The sequence below is a fragment of the Anas platyrhynchos genome, chromosome 1 (genome assembly GCF_047663525.1).
Source record: "Anas platyrhynchos isolate ZD024472 breed Pekin duck chromosome 1, IASCAAS_PekinDuck_T2T, whole genome shotgun sequence".
NCBI lineage: Eukaryota > Metazoa > Chordata > Aves > Anseriformes > Anatidae > Anas > Anas platyrhynchos.
In genome coordinates, this window is record NC_092587.1 from 194,025,023 (window position 1) to 194,048,407 (window position 23,385).

Consider the following 23,385-nt stretch of genomic DNA (forward strand, 5'->3'; position numbering starts at 1 on the left):
GTTAATATATTTTTTTACAATTACACCACTTAGGCATGTAGTTTTAGTAATGACGTTATCATCTCTGGCATGCTTTTACATATTCCTATGTCTGTTTGCAGTTAAAAATCTTCAAATAATAAGCAGATTTTTCTTGGTTTTGTCTTGATTTACCTGAAAGGCTCCCGGTGAGTGACAGAAACAGAAACAGTTTCCATGACAACCACATCATTGGTCACAAAGGTCTTCGGTCCCTCTTTGTGCAACAGTTAGCTTTGTTGATGCTTCTTCATTAAAGCTTAGCCTAGTGAGACAAAGGCAAATCTTTGTCAAGAAAATTAAAAATGTCTTGCAATAATATGGTAAGCAATTCAAAAGACAAAACTGGTCTTAATGCAATTAAAAGTCTAATTCAGAAGAACTCTCTACGTAAAAGGGCAGGTAATCTGACAGATACTCAGAGGGATATTGTTCCAGTAGTTACCTGTATTAATAGCTGAAATTTCTGTGGTAGTGCTTTGGATATTGTGCATGGTTATCATTCCAAAGCTGTATATTGCAGATTTTAATTTCCAAAACACCAAGCTTAGAACACATATCTTTCACACCAAACATATTTGAAGTATATAGCTTGGCATGTGTCCTTCTTTTCCTGAAAGCAATATGCTGATATTTGGTATACAGCATTTTAGAAAGCTCAGCACTAAAAAAATAATTTTCTTTAAGAAAATTCATGTATTTTTACCACTTGCAAATTGTGTTGAAATAGGTTCCAGTTTCTTCCTGTTTATTCAATATACAAAGAATCTACCATTATATTTGAAACAAACACCTTTTATACAAAAGAGACTATTCATACTTATCTCTCTCCACCACTCCTCACTTTTTTTTTTTCCTATCTGTCCCATACTTAGCACATACACCTTTGTACATTGCATGTTTGATCATTGTGTTCTTAGTTATCACTTTGATAATTTCAATAACCGTAACAGAAACTCCATCCAAAATTGGATTTTCAGATGGTCTTGTATGGACATAAGTGTATTATTGGTCTTTGATTTGAAAAACATTGTTGCAAACATAAGTTCATTTCCTACACTTAGTTGTATGTATTTAGGAAATCTTTGAGATCCTCTTCTTGGAGCTCAAGGAACCTTCAGCCCCTTTTGCTTGTGATCCGCAACTGTAAGAGCAATCCTCAAGAGCAGAACAATGCACTAGGTAACAAAGAAAAGTGTGGCTTTTTTTCCCCTATTAGACCAATTTTGAGGACAATAAGATGCCTTCAGATTACAATAAGTTTAGTTACATGCCACAGCTCCTGTTTTTGGGGACCTATACCGTGTGTTCACAGTATATTCACAGTAAATAAGCAGAGGCAAATCTCAACACATTTGTTGTGGGGGAAAAAAAAATAAATAATAATTTCATAGTTTAAGAGGTGGTTCTTGCTGTATCATATCAATTCAGCTGCTCTCCGAGCATCTCCAGTTGTAACATACTTTGGCAGTCCTTCCTCTGTATATAAGGACAAGCATGTATGCATACATGTGTAGAGAAACACAGTGTGAGAACAAGATGACATCTTCTATTTAGGTGCCAGTAGTTATTCCTGCAACAATCTAAACATGTAACTTGTCAGCTTTCATTTATACAGCACAGCAGGTACAGCTTTCAATACAGATAAAAATTCCCAATTAGGATTTTACTTCCTTCCAGGTAACTCAGACCAGGCAAACAGGGTGTACACATTAATAAGAGTTTCTCTGAAAGGGATCATAACAGTCGGCTAGCCAAGTGACTCATAGTGCCTGTAGCTCATCTAAACCTCCACAGGAAACCTCCTCAATTAATTATTAATGTCAGCTGCCTTTGTTTTACACTTCAGTGATAATCTATTTTTCAGTCACTCTGTTCCTTTGCTTAGTAAATTATCTCTTTCAGCATTCTTTGCTGGCTAGGCCTTTGGGAAATAAGTATTTTCATTAATATTTAAATTTCCCCTTATGGTCATATCTGTTAAAGAGGGTAGAGCTCAACTACCCCTCCATGCACCCTCATCTTTATCAGTCTTCTTTCTCTTTTACTTGTCTTGACTTATGTTTACTTATTTTTACTTCAGCTGTTTTTATAGTGGTGCAACACAGAAATTACCAAGTTGACTTGGTGATTTCTCTGTTGCATAAACAGAGAAAAATAAAACAAAGTTTCCAGCATTAAAGAGTGAAATTGTTATTATCATAAGGTATTACTGTGCCTATTTGACCAGACTTTTAAAAAATTATATTAAAGGTTGTAATTGACAGAGCAGAAACAGCATAAGGAATAGTTAGAGCTGAGCAATGGGAACATCATAATGAAAGATGAATTTATATAAATTTCTCATTGCATTCTTGAAACAATGGTTTGAAGTTCCAGGGGAATAAAAATTAAACACAACAGAGTTATTACAATTTGCACCAGATAAGGAGCCAAGGAAAACAGCTATAACAACTTTTATGTGACATCTCTTAACTGTGACCTATATAACCTGACCCAATCAATGTACACGTAAAACAAACTTCAGTCCTCTTCCACAGCGATATTAATATGTTGAAGCAGAGTCTAATGACAAGGGGATGCTGTGAACTAAGTCATGAATGTTGGACACTGACAACCCTATTAGGATATTTGTTGTATAAATACGTTGGTTTATCTCAGTAGAAGTGTCACCAAAACAAGAAAATGGAAAATATGTCATTCTGTAGCTTTTTTTAAAATCTACCTACCTAGAAATCTTGCTTATTATTATAAAGAAAATATTATATCTTTATCTTTTATAATCTTGGTCCTTCAGGGATACCTGATAAACATTTAACTGGCTGTACAGATGAAAGGAGTGCAGAGCAATATGGTAGGGATATTGTAAATCAAAGAGTTGAGGAACACTCTGAGACTCAGACTCTGAGGAACACTCAGAGTCTGACAAAGACTTTGATACTGCCTATGGGTCCAGCACTCTGGAGCATGTCCAGAGAAGGGCTACGAAGCTGGTGAAGGGCCTGGAACCCAAGTCGTATGAGGAGTGGCTGAGGGAACTAGGGTGTTTAGTCTGGAGAAGAAGAGGCTCAGGGGAGACCTTATTGCTCTTTACAACTATCTGAAAGGAAATGGTGAGGACCTCGGGGTCAGCCTTGTCTCACAGATAACCAGTGATAGGACTAGAGGGTCTCACATTGTGCCAGGGGAAGTTTAGGTTGGAGACTGGGAGACATTTCTTCTCAGAAGGAGTAGCAGGCATTGGAACAGGTTGTCCAGGGAAGTGGTGGAGTCACCATCCCTGGGAGTGTTTAAGGAAAGGTTGGACATGGTGCTCAGGGAAATGGTTTAGTGGGTGACATTGGTGGTAGGGGGATGACTGCAGCAGATTCTTGGAGGTCTTTTCCAACCGTAATAAGTCTATGATTCTGTGAAATAATATGTTAAGGTGCATGAAAATACTATATATAAGAAATGCTAGCATATATTCTAATCTCTAATGGAGAATTTAGGAAGGGTTATAGTCCAGGCTTCTCTACTATCAATGGCTGTCATCTGATTTTTGGATGACTAGGCTCTGGCTTCTAGATAGTTCTGGGTGATTGAAGAATTCTTTTACTCAAAGGACCAAACAAAAAGACCAAAGCTGCACTAAACATGTTATGAAGAGTATCTGATTTCTAAAAAAAAAGTAAAAATTAAGAAAAAAAAAAAAGTGTCATTCCTTTATAAGTAGTTAATTAATATTTCCTTACGTCTTGGAAGGAAGTGGTTTTGTTGTTGTTGTTTTGTTTTGTTTTTAAACTAGCTTGTTTGTTAGGTCACTTGAGGACATATAGACAAAAAGTTTTGAAGTCTCAATTTTGTGGATTTATCTATTTATTTATTTATTTATTTCCCGGTCCTGGGTATCCCAAGCCCAAGGTGAGAAATCTTTTACAACAAGCATTTGCTTTTTAACCCTAACAAGACAGAGCAAAATATATCATCACTTAGTACTGGAAAATAATACAACTAAAGATGTCACTAAAAAGGCCTTTAAAACATTTCAGCTGAACAGTACTTTTTTTTTTTTTTTTTTTTTTTTTTTCCATATATAAATGTAGAACTCACAAAAATCCAACTGTTTGGAACAGTTTGTTGGGTTCATTAGAAATTAAGTGCTATGAAAGAAAATGAAATTGTCCAGAACCTATTACTTTCTATGGTTTTCTTTTGTAACATAGCATGATTTGAGCAAGCTCTTTTTTTTTTTTTTTTTTTTTTTTTTTTTTTTTTAAATAAGGATGGAATGTGTAGCATTTATTGAACTTTCTTCATGTGCTGATTTCTTCATGAAATATGCAGATATACAAATTTTCCCTGGTGGTAAGTTGTAAAAATCAGAAATCTAAAATAAGGTTGATGCATATAATGTGCAGCAAGTAATTTGTCTAACAAATTTAAGTTCTTGTTATGCACAAAGAATTAGCAGATGTGATTTTTAATTTCCACGATACTATGCATAGTTCTTTATTTTCCCCTGAATTTCAGTCAAATTACTTTGCAATTTGTCTTTATTCTGTGTGCTGAATGCAGACAATTTATTAGAACATTCAGTATATTTTAATGAATTGTTTTGGCTAGTAGTGAAAGAGTGGATATTGTTTCATGGTTCTGAGTCCAAAATAAACATGAGTACTTATGCAATGGTGTCAACACTACTGTAGAAGAAGCCTCAACTAGATTTAGTAAAATCACAGTCTTTTGCTACTAATAGCACCTACTATCATTAATATTTTTTTTTTTCTGGCAGTTAATGTGTATGGAACTATGATGATTTCTGCCTTTTTTAATTAAAATAGTTAAGAAGTGAAGCTTTTAGCATAGATACTGTGATATTGATATTAAAGAACTTTCTTCCATTATCACAATCTTATTTTCCGTTTTCAATCATATGCATATTTAGCAGTTTATCTGTACCGACATGAATGAGATAATTACTTGAATCCACACCCTCTCGCAAAGCCAGTCTTTCTCTACAGTGACTACACTGCTGAGAGGAAAAGATGGAAAGGGGAAGGGGAAGGGGAAGGGGAAGGGGAAGGGGAAGGGGAAGGGGAAGGGGAAGGGGAAGGGGAAGGGGAAGGGGAAGGGGAAGGGGAAGGGGAAGGGGAAGGGGAAGGGGAAGGGGAAGGGGAAGGGGAAGGGGAAGGGGAAGGGGAAGGGGAAGGGGAAGGGGAAGGGGAAGGGGAAGGGGAAGGGGAGGGGGAAGGGGAAGGGAAAGGGGAATGGGAAGGGGAAGGGGAATGGGAAGGGGAAGGGGAAGTGGAAGGGGAAAGGGAGGGGAGAGGAGGGGAGGGGGAAGGGGAAGGGGAGGGGAGGGGAGGGGAGGGGAGGGGAGGGGAGGGGAGGGGAGGGGAGGGGAGGGGAGGGGAGGGGAGGGGAGGGGAGGGGAGGAACATTTGCTATGTAATAATTATTGTTCCTGTACAAAAGGAAACTGTATTGTTCCTGTAGAGGAAAACTCATCACTGACACTTCAAATTATTTAACTTTCCCTTTTCTTTATTAAAAAAAGAAAAAAAACATATTCAACATATTCACAGGTAATTAAGAAATGTCCAGTGATAAGCAATTCTTATGTTTTACATGAACTTAGAAGAGAAGAAACTGAACAGAATAAGAAATTAAGCTATTGCCACCCACGTTTGAACTGGAAAATAACATATCCTGGAAAGAACAGATATTCTTGGATGATTTTGGTTGTAATTTTAGGCAATATTTTTCTACACATTTGGAGGATTCCCTAAAATCCAACTAGACTGCTAATATGATTCCTCAAGGTGGCAAAACTTGCAATAAATGTTAAGTATCACTGGGCTTTCTATAAAAGGCTTGCTATACTCCTGGAAAAGGTCTGAGATCTAACTGAAGATCCACCTATCAAATCACTGAAATAAAGCCTTGTAATCAACACTGAAGCCTCTGTCCCTCCCTGAACAACCTTTACTTCAATAAGGACTTGGAAGACGTGAATTGAATTGAATTGGCACAGTCAGCAGGTCAGTCAGTCTTCCTTGCTCTCATGCATGTAACACACAGTCCATGGAGAATTTAAGGCTTTAGAAAAGCAAAGGCTCAGATGTTACAAAGTTCATCATCAACAGTGGAGATAATTTTGTTGGATTTTTTTACAAAAAAAAAAAAAATGCCTGCTAAGAATTCCCTGATGGTATATTTATATATAAAGTCAACTACTAGACCATGATTATGACAGATATTGGTTACACACAATACAAATAACCTCTATTGAGTTCATGTTCCCACTTGCTTTCAATAAAAAAATAATTTGTTCAGTCCAGAGACTTTTTGACAATGCTGTTTATAAAATTCTTTAGATGTAATAAAATTATATTAAGTTAATGTTTGATAAGAAGTCATACCATAAACACATTTAAAATGAAATATCAGTGGATTTTTGTATAGGACAAATGGAAGTGGAATGATGTTAAGCCAATGTAAACAGCAAGACATCTTTCAGGATTGATTATAACCACTAGGGAAGATCATTTATTTTCAAGTTTTAATAATAGTTTAACCTACTGTAAAGGAAATTTAATAAAGCACAAGTTTTCATAGTTTTGTAAAACAATTTCTGCATTCTTTTATGAACACTTAATTTACTGCTAACAACATTAAAAGTTTATTCTGCAGCAGAACTTTTTCTTGTCAGGTTCCTCCTGGCAAGCAACTAGGACTTTCACTATCTAAATTAATATTTTATAGTTTTTTTTGTTGGTGGTGGTGGTGGTGGTTTTTTTTTTTTTTTTTTTTTTTTTTTTTTTTTACTTATGATGTTAATATAGCTTTCAAAGAAACCAATCAATTTCTACGAATAAACATAGAATGCTACTGTGCAAAAGAAGAAAATTGGTTATTTTTGAAAAGTGGATCTATCACAACTTCTATAGTAGTCAATGAACATCTGGACTACTGTGCTGAAAAACAAAACAATATTTGATTGCAAGTGCTGAATAAAAATCTCAAAATGTCTCTTAGTCCAAGAAGTTGTGAATTATTCAGATGAAGGAAATCTGTTTTAAAAACTCTGCACAGTACCCACAAAATAAGAAATTAATATCATATTAAACTTTGATTACTTTCTAGTATTTGAATATATTTGCAAGTACATATTTTAAAATTAGTTTTTTGAATATGAAATACAGTGTCTCCCTCTACAACACATATGTATCAAGCTCTTGACAAAAGGAAATGTTAACATTTCTGCCAAATGACTGCATTTTTACTTTGTCTATTATTACTTTTTTATGAAATAAATCATTAATAAGCATGGTGGAGATGAACAAAAACATTGACCAGGAAAGCTTGTTTAATGTTGAATGATTTCAGGGATCATTCAATGTTAGCTGTCAGAGGAGCTAGATCTTCTTTGGGATTCTTATTGTAAATTAGACATAAAATGTCATCAGTGTGCTCAGGGGGAAATGACAATTGCAGAAATACTTTACAGCTTCTCTAAGCTAACACTAGTGAGGCACTGCTATTTGATTGTATTGACTTGAATATTGATCTGAATCTAGATTTGGGTACAGCTCAGGAAAATGGAGTGGATCAGGATAAACCTTTATGTAGTGGATGGGTACAACCTTGCAGGACTGTGCTGCTCACAGTATGTCATGTACGTTTTCTAGAGTGAATAAATACCTCTTAGATGTGGCCTTCTGAGAAGAACTGCAGTGGAATTAATTATTTGGGATTTTTCAACCCATTTCTCAAACAGAATGACATTTTCTAAATTTAAGCTCACATGTTAAAGAACAAGCAGCAGCTGCAGATAGAGCAATACAAAAATCCTTGCTGCTGCTTTTGCTTGGATATGCAAATGAGCACTGCAACACAAATTGACTTAATCAGAGTGATTTTTTAGTTTATCAGAAGCTGTAGAAGGAGTAACAGAGATTAGTACACATCTATCACTGTTAAGTTCTCTGGTTATCTGTAGAAATTTTATTAATGGTTGTTTCTTAAAGTCCCATGAGAATTTATGACACTCTCATTAATATTTGTTTTTAGCTGCACCAGTATTAATAACATCTAGGTACTAGGAACGTTAAGAGTAAAGATGAAAACTATAAGTAATTCGACACTGAAGAATTTAGTTATACAAGCTCTCCTCTTAGTCAGTAAAGGGAAATGGGTAAGCTAAAGGAAAATGCATTCAAACCATTTTCAGAAGCTATTGTGGAGTGCAATGAACAACTTCATTTTGTGCTAGCTGTGATTTTAACCTGATTGAAGCAGAAGTGTAGTCAGCTACTTAAAATTATTGTTAACTTTCAGACAGCTAAAACTGATTGATGTCAGTCTTCTCTTGTTTGTTCAAGCCAGGATGAAAGTTTCCACAAAACCTAAGAAACTTAACTGGTCATTTCATTACTATCCCCGAGGTCTTGCAATGAATTAGCCTTTCTTTATGATGGATATTCTTCAGTATTTTGCTTTAATTATTCAAGAAATATATTTAAACAATTTTATTAAATCCCACATAGGAGTTTGAGGATGAACAAATATAAAATTGTGTCCATGACCTGACCTCACCCTGCATTATTTGTGATGGACTCGATTTCTTTACTACCTAAAATTTCAGGGGAAAACAAACAAACAAACAAACGAACAACAACAACAACAAAAATAATTTTATGCTAGTCTTTTCAGACCTACTTGTTTACTTTTCAATTCCATTGGGAGATCATAACATGTGCCAGAATAATCACATTGGGAAGTTGTCTTTTCTCTGCCAAGAGGGAGGATTAGTGACAAAGACAGGACCAGCATGACTGCTGTTGTTCTGTTTCTCAGCTGTACTCGGCAGATCTACCTCTAATGCATAAGAGGAGTAGCTTATCTTGGCCTCCGTTCTGCAGCAGCCAACTAGTGCCAAGAGTGAAGAGGACTGCAGTTAAATAAATATCCTTGACTGCCACTTGCATCTGGTATTATATCAACCTTTATAAATAAGTACAGCTTAAGCCTTCTACTTAGTATGACTGCCAGATTAATGATATTCTGCATTTTAATAACACAAAACAACGTCACCACTCAGGTCTCTACAAGGATATGAAAACCTGCAGATTTTTGCATGTATAATGTGCCCTGGAGTAGTGGTCAAAAACCCTCTGTGGGCCTGTAAATCCAGTTCATTTTTATCCTTACTTCCACAGAAGTTATCTCTGACATAACAGGTTATATTGTGTACCAGGGTGTTCAATACTGTATGTGAAAATAATTAATACATTTTCTGTGCCTAAGATGTGAAATCGTATTCACTTTATCAATCAGGTACCTACAGGGCAGACTCCCAAATGTATGTAAAGGAAAAAGTGAGATGCTTTAATACCTACTTACCTTCTGATTATGGGCCTAACATGATACTGCCAGCCTGTCAGGACACTGATACAAAAAGATGTAGGTTACATACAGTGAGTGGAAGTCTGTTTCATGCTTGCAGATGATGGGAGATACAAAGAGCAGTTTGTATATGAAAAGATTTTTGTGATTGGTTAGTGTGGATATGTCTCTCTCCTTGTCAATCCCCAAATTGGAAAAAGCGCAGTATTATATAGAATCATAGAATATCCCGAGTTGGAAGTGACCTATAAGGATCATCAAGTCCAACACTTGGCACTGCACAGCTCTACCCAAAAACTCAGACCATGTGACTAAGCGCACAGTCCAAATGCTTCTTAAATTCAGACAAGCTTGGTGAAGTGATTACTTCACTGTGGAGCCTGTTCCAGTGTGCAAACACCCTCTCCATGAAGAACCTCTTCCTGATGTCCAGCCTAAACTTTCACTGCCTCAGCTTAACATCATTCCCATGGGTCCTATCACTGGTGATTAAGGAGAATAGGTCACCTGCCTCTCTACTTCCCCTCGCGAGGAAGTTGTAGACTGTGATGAGGTCTCCCCTCAGCCTCCTCTTCTCCAGGCTGAACAGACCCAGTGCCCTCAGCCGCTCCTCCTATGTCTTCCCCTCTAGGCCTTTCACCATCTTCGTCGCCCTCCTCTGGACACTCTCCAACAGTTTCATGTCCTTTTTATACTGTGGTGCCCAGAACTGCACACAGTACTCGAGGTGAGGCCTCACCAGCGCAGAGTAGAGCGGGACAATCACCTCCCTTGACCTACTAGCGATGCCGTGCTTGATGCACCCCAGGACACGGTTGGCCCTCCTGGCTGCCAGGGCACACTGCTGGCTCATATTCAACTTGCTGTCTACCACGACCCCCAGATCCCTCTCTGCGGGGCTGCTCTCCAGCGTCTTGTCACCCAGTCTGTACGTATAGCCAGGGTTGCCCCGTCCCAGGTGCAGGACCCAGCACTTGCTCTTATTGAACTTCATGTGGTTGGTCATCTCCCAGTTCTCCAATCTGTCCAGTTCTCTTTGCAAGGCCTTTCCACCCTCATCTGAGTCCACAACTCCTCCAAGTTTGGTGTCATCAGCAAATTTGCTCAGAACACTTTCTAATCCAAATCATTTATAAAAACATTGAAGAGGACTGGGCCTACAATGGAGCCTTGGACAACCCTACTAGTGACCATCCGCCAGCCCGGTGTGGCACCATTTTCCACAACACTTTGAGCCCTGCCCATCAGCCAATTGCTCACCCATCGTATAATGTTTTTGTTAAGTTGTATGCCGGACATTTTGTCCAGTAGGATCCTGTGGGAAACCATGTCAAAAGCCTTGCTGAAGTCCAAAAAGATCACATCAGCTGTTTTCCCATGATTGACTAGATTGGTGATTTTATCATAAAAGGAAATCAAATTTGTTAGGCAGGACCTAACCCTCATGAACTCATGTTAGCTGGGACCAAAGACCATATTATCCCCAGGTGTGCTTCAATAACTTCAAGAATCATCTTCTCCATAATTTTACCAGGCACTGACGTGAGACTGACAGGCCTGTAATTGCTAGGGTCTTCTTTCTTACCTTTCTTGAAAATTGGCACAACATTTGCCAGCTTCCAGTCTACTGGGACCTCTCCAGATTCCCAAGATTGTTGAAAAATTGTTGAGAGAGGTCCTGCAATGACATCAGCCAGCTCTTTAAGCACCCTAGGATGAATCCTGTCTGGAACCATGAACTTGTATGGATCCAGGTGGAGCAGCAAATCCCACACACATTCAGGGGCAGTTGGGAGTTTGTCATTTCCACCATCATGGTCCTCCAGCTCTGGGCATCGTGGGTCCTGAAGCCCGTCATCAGTGTTGAAGACAGAGGTGAAGAAGGCATTAAACGTCTCTGCTTTGCCTGTGTCATTGTCTGTGAAGAGACCTTCCCTATCAAGTAGCGGACCTATGTTGTTTTCGGTTCTCCTTTTTCTGTCCTCATATCTAAAAAAACCTTCTTTATTGTCTCCTACAGACATGGTGTTGTGGTTTAACCCAGACGGCAGCTAAACACCACACAGCCGTTCACTCACCCTCCCCCATCCCTCCCTGGGATGGGGGAGAGAAATGGGAAAGTGAAGCCCGTGAGTTGAGATAAAGACTGTTTATTTAGACAGGAAAATAATAATAACAATAATAATAATAACAATAACGATGATAATAGTGCTACTGGTAAAAATGTGTACAAAACAAGTGATGTACCATGCAATTGCTCACCACCCGCTGACCGATGCCCAGACTAACCCCGAGCAGTCCCACCCAACTCCCCCGGCTAGCCACCCCTATGTATTGTTCAGCATGACGTCAGATGGTATGGAATACCCCTTTGGCTAGTTTGGGTCACCTGTCCAGGGTCTGTCCCCTCCCACCTCCTGCTGCAGCCCCAGCCTGCCCATTGGCAGGACAGAGCAATAAGTTGGGACGTCCTTGGCTTGGTGTAAGCACTGCTCTGCAACAATTAAAACATTGGCGTGTTATCAACACTCTTCTCATCCTAAGCCAAAACATAGCATTCTACCAGCTACTAGGAAGAAAATTAAGTCTGTCCTAACTGAAACCAGGACACATGGCCTGCTTCAATTCTAGTTGGGCTTTGGCCACATGAATTTTCTCCCTACAAACACAAACAGCATCCCTGTATGCCTTCCTTGTTGCCTGACCCTCCATCCAGCAGCCATACACTTTCTTTTTTCGCCTAAGCTTCAGTATAAGATCCCTGGTCAGCCAGGCCAGCCTTCTGCCCCACCTGCCTGACTTCCGATATTTTGGAATTGCCTGATCTTGTGCTTTTAGGAGGCAGTGCTTAAAGATTGACCAGCACTGATAGACACCAATGCCATTCAAAAGCATTCCAGGGCACCTTGCTGACTAGTTCCCTGAGCAGCCTGAAGTCTGCTTTCCCCATATCCAGGGCTGAAGTTTTGGTGGCAGTTTTCCTTCTGCCATAAATTCTAAATTCAATCACTTCATGGTCACTATGACCAAGACAACCACCAATTGCCACGTCTCCCACAAGACCTTCTTTGTTCTCCAGCAACAGATCTAGGAGGGCACCTTTCCTAGTTGGCTCCCTTAGCACCTGCACCAAGAAGTTATCATCTAGGTGCTTTACAAACCTCCTGGACTTGCTCATGTCAGCTGTGTGGTGATTCCAGTTAATGTCTGGCAAGTTGAAAACCCCCATAAGGACAAGGGGAGTTGATCTCGAGGCATCTCATAGTTCTGCAAAGAATAATTCATCAGCGTTGTTGTCCTGGCTGGGTGGTCTTTAATAGACTCCCACTACAACATCCACTTTGTTCATCCCTTAATCCTTGCCCAGAGGCTCTCAACTTTGCCATGGCCAACTTGAAGTTTCACATAGTCCTTCCCATACTTCACATACATCACCACCCTGCCACCTCGCCTACCCAGTCTGTCCCTCCTGAAGAGCCTGTAACAGTGCTGCTGTATTGCAGCACACCAGCCACAGGACTCATCCCACCAGGTTTCACTTATGCTGATGATGTCATAGCTGTGGGACTGGGCCAAGACTTCTAGCTCATCCATTTTATTCCTCATACTGCATGCGTTTGTGTAGAAGCACTTCAAATGTGCCCCCCTACACACAGCACCTTGTTGAGCCGACCAAAGGACATCACCCGCACACAGTCCCTCTGATTCTAGTCTCTCTTTTCTAACAAAAATTTGCCTCTACTTTTTGTGAGGTCCAAGTCAGTATCTGTGTTAGCCATTGTGGTGAATTTCACATGAGCTCAGTCTTCAAGTTTGGTTAATAAGAGTGATTTGTTGAGTCACCATCCCTGGAGGTATTTAAAAGATGTTTAGACATAGAGCTTAGTGATACGGTTTAATGGAGGACTTGTTAGTGTTAGGTCAGAGGTTGGACTAGGTGATCTCGGAGGTCTCTTCCAACCTAAATGATTCCATGATTCTGTGATTTTGACATATGAAGTCAAAATTTATTGAAATATTTTCTTTTACTTTATTTCAATATAAGATGTCTAATTTAAGAAATAACTTAAAAATAGACAGAAATATACATCTAAGGAAAATATTCTGCTTTAAAGACATGGGGACTTTCTGTCATATTTTGTCATTATTTGAGAAAGAAGAAAGCAAGTGTTCTACAAGCTGAGGGGATCTATAGATACAGATCCCTTTGACAAGTGTACATCTCCATTTTGCAAGGATTTTGCATAAGCTTTTTTTTTTATACATATGTGTAAGTTGTTACTGCATATGTATTCAGATGAGATGATTCTCTGCAAAAATGAAACAGGTCAAAAGGGTTACATCTTCAAGATAGGATAAAAGTTTCCTAAGCTTAAAAGACACAAGTCATTTTAGACACTTTTGAAAACACTCTTAACAGTGAATGTATTTTAGAAATATATGTATAGTTCAATCGCAAACTATTCAAAAGAATAACAACAACAAAAAATATTATTTGTTTTATTTAGATGGTTGAACTAGATGATCTCCTTATTTTTAATAGTTGTTTCTAGTATTAGAAAAGCAAACCTAGTTAGTGCAGTAAGATCTCACCAAGAAACAATTTATTTAATTGACAGTAAAAATAAATAATCTTTGAAAACTTAGCTGTTAGAGCTATAGATATATATATTCTTTATATTCCATATAAAGACATGAAATTGGAAAATACATCTTTGAAAATAAAATTAGTTTGCAAATGAGACTTGAAACACTTAGCTGTTGTTCTGAAACAGTTATGGTGGTTTAAATGTTAATATTTTTTTTTCTTATCTATTTTCCACTTGAAACACTCCAATATATTTTTAAACTGCCATGTTGAAGAATATTAATGATGCAACAAATTGACTGGTGCTACAGAGATGTATCTTTTTTTTATTATTATTATTTTTTTTATGAGCATATTTAATTGCACATGTTTCTTAAATTTCTAATTACAGCCAGCACTAAAAGCATCTAGATATTTAAGGATGCATTTTTATATTTAAACATACCTCATTATTATTACTTATCTGGCAGATAGTTCACTAAGATATAATGGTGGGATATTAAAGTGGATTAGAAATCTCATTATTAAAACACAAGCTTGTCTGAATAAAGAGGGAAAAAAAATAAAGTACTCTAAATGGAATAAGCACTTCTTCATTTTCTTTCACAAATCTCATTTTATTATGGGCTAAATGTCAGAGACATAAAGACATAACTGGTGGCATGATCCCATCAGGGAGGTTTGTATCTGTTATCATACTGTATTTAACATTATTTTCCCAAAGATTTTAAATAAAGCCAGTGAACTTTACTAAGGGCTCAAATTTCAACCAAAAGTGTTTTAAGTCTATCTGGAGATGGATTGTTTATTTTTAAAGAGTAAGATATGACTGCAGTCAAATTATATCTCCTCCTGTATTTTAACTCAGTATTAGGGCAGACACCAATTATGAAACTATGCTGTCAGGTTACCCCTCTAAGGGCAGTAACACACTTCATGTTTTCAGTGACAAATTGAATTTGACATTTAATTTTAAGCCTAGGATACCATAATGTAAAACCTCCTGCAGTATTAGTGATAAAGTAGGAAGGCTGACATCCTGGCTGCCTCTTTTAAATAGTCCACTCCATATTACCACTGCCTTCATTATTTTCTAACTGGATTTTTTACCTGATCATTAAAGGAAAATTAAAGTGTTTGGAATGACAGTTGATCACAACTAGAGTATTGTAGGTTCCTTTATCCATGCAAATAAATGATCTACTATAATTTTCATCCATAATGTGTTATCCAAGCATCCTGTCATTTCTGAGTTTAGATTATATATAACTTATCTAGATATAGATATAACTTCTAGCAGCCTAAAGTTGAAAGACCTCATTATGATACAGTAAAACACAATTAACAATATTTTTATAAGTACATAAACAAGAAAAGGAGGACTAAGGAGAATCTCCATCCTTTGTTGACTCTAGGGAGAAACATAGTGACAAAAGATGAGGAAAGAAGCATTTAGTGCCTTCTTGTCTCAGTTTTTATTAGTAAGACTAATTCTTTTCAAGGTACCCATCCACACAAGAATACTGAAGGAGCTGCTGGAAGTGCTTGCCAACCAACTTTCAATTATTTACCAGCATTGTCATTTAGCTGTGATGTTGCAGCTGATCGGAAGTTCATGAATGTGATGTTCAACTACAAGAAGAGCAGGAAGGAAGATCTAGGGAATTCCAGGCCTGTCAGTCTTCCTTGGGTGCCAGGAAAGGTCATGAAGCAGATAATTGTGACTGCATGGAATGTACAGAACTACCAGGTGATCAGATCCAGTCAGCATAAGTTTATGAAAGACAGGTCCTGCTTGACTAACCTGATCTCCTCCTGCTTAGCAAACAAGGGAAAGGCTGTGGATTTTGTTCACCTGAAATTTAGAAAAGCATTTGAAGCTGTTTCCCACAGAATTCTCCTGGCTACTCATGGCTTGGATGGATGTACTAGTCACTGTGAAAAAATCTGTCTGGATGGCAAGGCCATAAAAGTTGTGAATGGAGATAAATCCTGTTAGCTGGACTGCAGTGGTGTTCTCCAGAACTCAGTATTGGGGAGACTTTTATCTAATATTTTTATCAACAATCTGTATAAGGGATTCAGTGCATCCTACCTAAATTTGCAGGCAACATCAAGTTGGGTGACAGTGTTGATCTGTTTGAAGGGAGGAAGTATAATCAAGTCCACACAATCAAGTATATATAATCAATATACATGAGTATAATCAAGACCAAGTATTTGAGTGGGATTATCCAGCCCACACAACACATTCATACCTAATTCGGTGTAAAGATAATTCTGCATAAACTGACACTATCTGATCTGCAGGAGAGCTTGCGAAGACCAAGTTATTTAACATTTTCTTTCTACCAGTTCTGCAATCTGTGTCAAGTGGCTGTAATGACACTTTTGTATTGTATTATTTTTGTATATATTTTGTATTGTATTATTTTTATATTTTTGACATCCTAAAATTAAGTTTACTGTCATGAAAACAACTTTAGTATTCCCTTCTATTCATAGAGTACCCACATTTCCCTAATTATACCAGGAAGATGTCACACTTCTGTCAGGAGAACTAGAATTTTTTGCTCATATGCTGGTTTTGTTTCTGACATAAATTATTCTGGAAGACTTTTTGTGGGGAGAGGGTATCCTCCTTAACCAACACCCATGAAGAAATGCAACGTCATTGATTGCAATAATAGCATTTATTTTCATTTATCTTGCCCAGTTCTTTTTATGTCTATCAAAACTTGTCTTTCAAAATTTGTTATTTTTTCTTTATATGGTTATAAGTTTTTTCAATGGCAGAGAACAAATACTTCATTTATTTATTTATTTATTTATTTGCCATTTAGGAAAGCAGAGAGACAGAATTTAGAAACAAGAACACAAAGAATACATGACTTAAAGTTTTCAGCATTTTCTTTGCTGTACAAGAAACTGCACTTTGGCAAATTCACACTGTCCATAAAATGCAAACTAGGAACAGCAATTCAGCAAAATGCAAGGAAATATAATGAAGGAACTATGCACTTTTTGTCGATGCCATGCTGAAATTCTGCTATTGCATCAGGCAAAAATCAGCCAGTTATATACAAGCCTGGGGCTACTCAATATTCTGATACATGTTGGACAAGTGCTGGTAAATCCTACTAATTACTTAGTGTAGGCTCTATCAAGATATAGTTTCCAGTCACTAGTTTGGCAGTGAGTGTCCAGCTCATCACTGCCTCTACTTAAGATGATTTTCTGTGTTTCTAGAAGATTTGTGGCATGATGTCTGCTTTCATTAAAAGTTTAGCTATTCTCTTGCCAGAAATGGAAACCCATCATGTCCCCATCAGTGGCTACAAGAAACCAAGGTGGAACTGATGCAGGGGAGTGAATGTGTTTCTCTTCCTTCTCTGACAATTATTTGGAATCATACGTGTTTTACAATTCAATTTCTAACCTCTGCTGCCAAACGAGAATAGCAGGATGGCTAATAGCCAGAGTGACACTTACATCTGAGAATGAATACTGTCTCAGGACACCTTGTCACCTTTCTACCCTTTTCTAGAGGTTTCATGCAAAGCAGCAGAGGGAGAGAATATGCCAAGGACACAGGGTTTCAGGGCTATGTAAAATAAAATGTGATGCTATACTTTCTATTTTTCTCATCTTGGATGTTCCCTGAGATTCTAGTTATATTAATTTATCAATACAAAATAGACAGTTAATCTATATAATTGTTTATTCTGACAGTTACTACCGTTAAATAAATAAAAAAAAAAATCAGAACAATTGGAAAGACAAAAAAAAAATCTCTTCTATTTTTCACATTATGTTGGAATGCTTAAAAACAAAACAAAACACTACAAATAAAATAGTGAGGGTGCCATTAAACATGATTATGTGGATTACTGTTGAAAATGGAGAGGCAGATATTGCCTGTTCTTTGATGACTGTTTCTAAGTGTGAGAAGTACTAACTTGCAGCCTTTCTGTCTGTGTTTATGGGACATGTTGGCCCCACAAAGTTACCTGTCAAATGGCCAAAGCTTTCTAAAAAAATAATCTGATTTTAAATTAAACTGATTTTACAAATTGAACCAGACGTAAACAAGGACAAAGGGACATTAGAAACATGATAATTCTTCATAGTTTAACTATACAGTTTTATACAGTTAAGGAAAGGCTTAGCCTACTTCTGGTAAATCAAAAGTTTATAAGAAAATTTATAAGTGTAAATCATTTACTTCAGCACTATAAGTGTACAACAACTGCTAATCTCCCAGCTAAGGAAAATCTGAAATCTGAACACATGGGATAGTTCAGAACAAATCAGTGGGAGATATTTCATTTTTATGACTATTTAAAAACTTCAGTGAAAGAGAAACATGGAGCCTGGTTTCTGAGATTTCCTGGAGGAACCAGAAGACAGCCATTCCTTCCCATCCATCCATTTTGCTTCAACAAAACTCGGTTTGATTTTTCTTTTATACTGGGGACAAAGGAAAGGAACCTTATCCACTTCCTGAAGACTTGAGGACTTGCTAAACATAGCAAAGGTGCCAGTTTTAGGGATCATCCAATACTTTAAATGCTGCAGAGGCAGAGAATAAGGAAGGCAACATATCTCTATGATTTTAATTCAGTGAAGGGAAGAAAACATATAGTAAAAGTTATCTGAATATTAGAGAAGAACCTTATTACCTCTTCTTATCTTTGAAGTTCAGATTGGCAAATTAAAATAAAGAAAGAATGAAGGAAAATTGCTAATTTTCCATTTTTTGTCAGTTGTCTTTTTCCAGTGTAAATTGTAGGCAACCATTGATGTCCAAGGTGAACAACTGATGACCAAGGTGAACAATTAAAGACATGGCATTCTGCCCCCATATAACTTCTTATAGCACAAGGAGATTAAATATTACAGAACAGTTATCAATCCAAAAATAAATCTGCTGTGTTTCCCATTCCTATATATACTGCAGTATCACATCTTACCCTAGTTGTCCTTACTTATTGGCCACTACAGGCCAGTCTCTGCCCTTGCATATTTGCATATAATACACTAGAAAGTTAGTGCAGTATCAGCTTCCACGCTTTTTAATATCTCTTTTCTTTTTTTTTTTTTTCCTTCACAATAAAAGCATAAAATTCAGAGAAATCTTTTTCTGCCCTGTAAGTACTACAATGTTATTGTTCCCCATCCCCTTCAAAAGTCTTTAAGAATAAATATAATAATAATTTAAAAAAAAAAAAAGACAATGAAGTAGAAAAAAAAATCAAGACCTTTTTTTTTTGTTTGTTTACTCAAATGACCAAGGACAGGGCAGAAAAATCTCACTATTTCCTGTCATCTCTTTAGCCAATTTCACTCAGCTATTGCCAACTAGACAGCAGCTCCAAACAGCTATTGGGAGCAAGAGTGCTTGTTTCTAATCTGACAACAATGATTTTCATTCTGACCAGCATTTATAACAATATATAACAATAATACAATTTTTAAATCTTTGCCAGTCAAAGTGGAGATTTTCATTTTTCAAACTATTAAAAGTTGTAGTTCTTTTGACAATGCAACAGGAAATGTAAATACATTACTTTAGGTATACAAGGTAGTGCCATAATAATTACAAATGTCTGATGTGCCCATTTTTAAAGCTTGTTTTACACAGTATTTTAAAAATCTACAGACCATTAGAGATTTTTAGCACCAGGCTCCCTCTCTTACAAACACTGCTGTGTTCATTACATTCATTGTGTTCATTACCCTATCTGCCCCTTGTCCTGCAAAAAGAAAAAAAATCACCTACCCTTCATCATTATTTATCCCTTCAGCTCTCCTCATGAAATATCCATTAAGCACAGGTTCCTGGCTGAGATACATACCAATGATGTGCAGTGAAAACTGGCTGGATTCAAGAAGGTTGGAAGGCTGGAAAAGCTTCAGAGATGCTAAGTCAACAGAAGTGAGCATCTGTACATACATGTACTTACAGATGTACAAATGTATTCATGAATTAAAAAAATAGTTTTACACAAGTTTTATTTGGCAAGTATCACACCTAAATATTTCAGTTTAATGTCCAGATGTGAATCTAACATGATCTTTATAATAAAAAAAATGTTCCAAAGAGCTAAAATAAAAAAAATTTTATTGTGACTTTTATAATTTTTACCTAAAGAGTAAATATTGCAAAGCCCTGTGTTCTTGTTTGTTTGTTTGTTTGTTTGTTTGTTTTTGTTTTTCTTTAAAATTATTGTTAGGAGGCTTTTTGGAAAATAAATCTGTTTTTGTTATTTTTTGACTGATGCACCAAGGGTAGTTTTGAGACTAAAGCTGACAATAGTTTTGAAACTTAAATTTCATTTTAATAACTGAATACATTACTTCTAATTTCCCAGACTCCTATGATATAAAGACTTTCTGGAAACCTTTGCATTAATTAAAAAAAAAAAAAAAAATAGTTTTGATACTCATGGTAACATATGTTACCTACTAATTTGATAAAAAGAACAGTAAAAATAATTTATTACACAACAGACACTGTGCTCTCTACTTATACTATGTTCAAGTAAAAATGTTTTGATTTTTCTTTTTTCCCCCTATGTCAAGTTGCTCACACATTTTTTTTACAGGCAACTTCATCTCATACATACGTTAAACAAAATATTAGAAGGATTAGGACAAGTTTAGAGATAAATGATGTATTTCAGTACTTAGTTGTATGTCAGTATTTTGGCATATGGAATTACAAAGTAAACTGCAAGCAATTCAGGAAGGTGTTGGTATGAAAACACAAACATAAGCATAAAAAGAAAACAAGAAATGTGCCACTATAAAAGAAAGACTTAAATCACACAGTTACTTGACTTCCAATGTTATGTACTAAGAGGTTCAACTGGGTAGCCGTAACATTCAGTTAAGTAAATTACTTTACCTGTTTAGTCTTTTGAAAATGAATAAGACAGAATGATCAAAATATATGACTTTATTTATCTTTCTCCTTCAGGAACAATTTTGATTACAACACATAGTGCAGAAAGTCACTGGATATGTATATCACGCTCCAGGTATAACCCATGACACCTGTAAACCTTATCTTATCTTTAGGATTCAAACATTATTGTTATTTTTTACCTCATTTGCAAGATCTTTCCATTAAATATATCAATATTGCTGATCTTAGTTTTCAATGTTAACAGTAAAGACAGCTGTTCCAGCACACGTTTGCTCCAAGCCCACTTTTTTTTTTTTTTTCCTAGGGTTGTGGGAAATATGGCTGAACAATAAAAGCTCCATTTAAACTAAGTGACAAGTAGATAGAGAAATTGAACTTACTGCCCCCAACAACTCTTAGAATCATTCTTAAGCTGGTACAGATTTGTGTATGACAATATACACAATATTATTATTCTCTTTGAAATAAAATATTATTCAGCTTAGTAACTAGCTGACAGAAATTAATCCAACATAATACAAGTTTAAATTACACATTTAGGAGTCAGTAGAAAGTAGTTCACACTGACTAGTTTAAAAAATCAATTTAATTAACTCAGTGAAAGGTACAAATCATCTCTGAAAACAAGTAAAAACAAGGACATACACAGACTAAATATAATTGATGATGTTGACACTTCATTACATCATCATCAGGTTTTGTGATCAGTGTGATATGATCATCTGAGTTTTGAGCGCTAGCTCTCAAACTCACACAATTCATTTAATGTTTCATGGTGTTCAGTCTTGCCAACTGCTCCTCTTGTCATAAAACATAAAGAGACTGCAACTAACTGTGAACTTTGAATCGTTTATTTCTCTGTTAACCTTTAGGCTTTTTAGATTAATTCTTCTAAAGATTTGCAATACATTTTCTTGGAGTTGTTACAAGGAAGTGTCTTAAAATAAAAATAAAATAATGAAAAAGACCTAAATATCTTCACTAAACAATCTGAGACTGAACAATCCAAGTTAATTCCAATAAAAATCATAGAAAGATTATTGTGTGGTAGAGAAAGCCAAACTAAACCAAACCAAATATTAAACAGAAACAAATGTCAGGAGAGACAAAATATTTTACTGGGTGCCAACTCCAAAAGCTGCTCTTTCTTATAATTATCATAATTTGGAAGTAGATATTGTATTAATTACTTTAATTAAGACATAATGGTGCCACCCTGCAATTAAATCATGTTTAAAGGTATGTGAGAGATAGGAGCTAGGTGTTTGTTAGCTATCTTAACTACCCATTCACAACACAGTGTCTGAACAATGTCTTATTTCTGTTAAGAATACCAAAGCCTTTCTTTGCATTGGGTCAAAACAACGTATCCCTTAAAAAATATTTCAGCTTCTTTTTTTTTTCTTCTTTTTACTAACAATATATTTTTATTTAAATATATATTTATATGTATATATATGTGTGTGTGTTATTCCGTAGGTGGGTTTCTAACTTTCCTACTTATTTTCTGCAAAAGAGAAGATCTTATTAGATGGTACCATTTGATCTTTATGTATTTCCTCTCAATCACAAGTGTTATAGACAAACAATAATCTCTAATGCTTTTCTGTCTGCTCTGGCCATGTTTCCTGATTCTTAACCAGAAGAAGGTCTAATTCGGGTACTTCCTCTTCTCTATTGCCTATAATAAACACTTTCTTAATTCTCAAAAAAACTGATATCTGGTAATCACAGCAGAACCGCATCACATACTTGTACTTTGAAGAACATTTCATAAGACATATACCTCAAAATGAGCAGCTAAAAAAAATAAATTAAACAAATTAAAGGAGATATTAAAATTAAATTATAATGTACTAATATTTTCTGCTTATCTGTCCTTATTACTACATCAATGATTTTATTTTCGTACTTAAGAGTAGTCATGTATTATCAGAGACAGATTTAGTAATTCTGGCCAGTTGTCTTGGATTTTTTCCCATCAATAATACTTCAGCAATAAAAATATCAGAATTACAGAGAGATGAAAATCACTTAGAAAAGCATGAGAAACTGAAGAGAATTTGAAAAAGGATGTATTAAAAGAAAAAAAAATATGTACCTTTAAATATTATATTTGCCTACAGTTTAATACAGGTTTTGTCAAAAAAAAAAAAAAAAGGAGGGAGGCCTGTTGCAAACATAGCTCCTGGAAGGAAACAAAAACAAACATTGAATTTCGAGCTATTCTGTCCATTGCTGATGAAGCACAGCACACAAATGCTTTCACAAATGCTGTACACAGACAGGTATGTGTGGATACATCTGATAAACACTTACCAGGATTTGAATACCTGCATCAGCAGAGGACAGGAGCTGTGCATGAATCCTGGGAAACCTAACCCTGCTGTATAACTACCCTCTGCAGAAGTGCAGATCATACAGTCTCAAAGTGGGTCTGGTTTTTAACTTTATAAAA

The 23,385-nt window shown here is 36.3% G+C and overlaps 1 protein-coding gene across 4 annotated transcripts in view; it reads right to left on the reverse strand.

Moving 5' to 3' along the window:
* CNTN5 (contactin 5) overlaps nucleotides 1–23,385 on the reverse strand; it is a 698,727-nt gene that overhangs the window by 395,996 nt on the left and 279,346 nt on the right. For all 4 annotated transcript variants that reach the window (XM_038176391.2, XM_072032765.1, XM_072032763.1 and 1 more), the window contains one exon: nucleotides 154–283. In XM_038176391.2, the coding sequence (XP_038032319.2) occupies nucleotides 154–211 (58 nt within the window). In that variant the 5' untranslated portion in view covers nucleotides 212–283. The remainder of the gene's footprint in view (nucleotides 1–153; nucleotides 284–23,385) is intronic.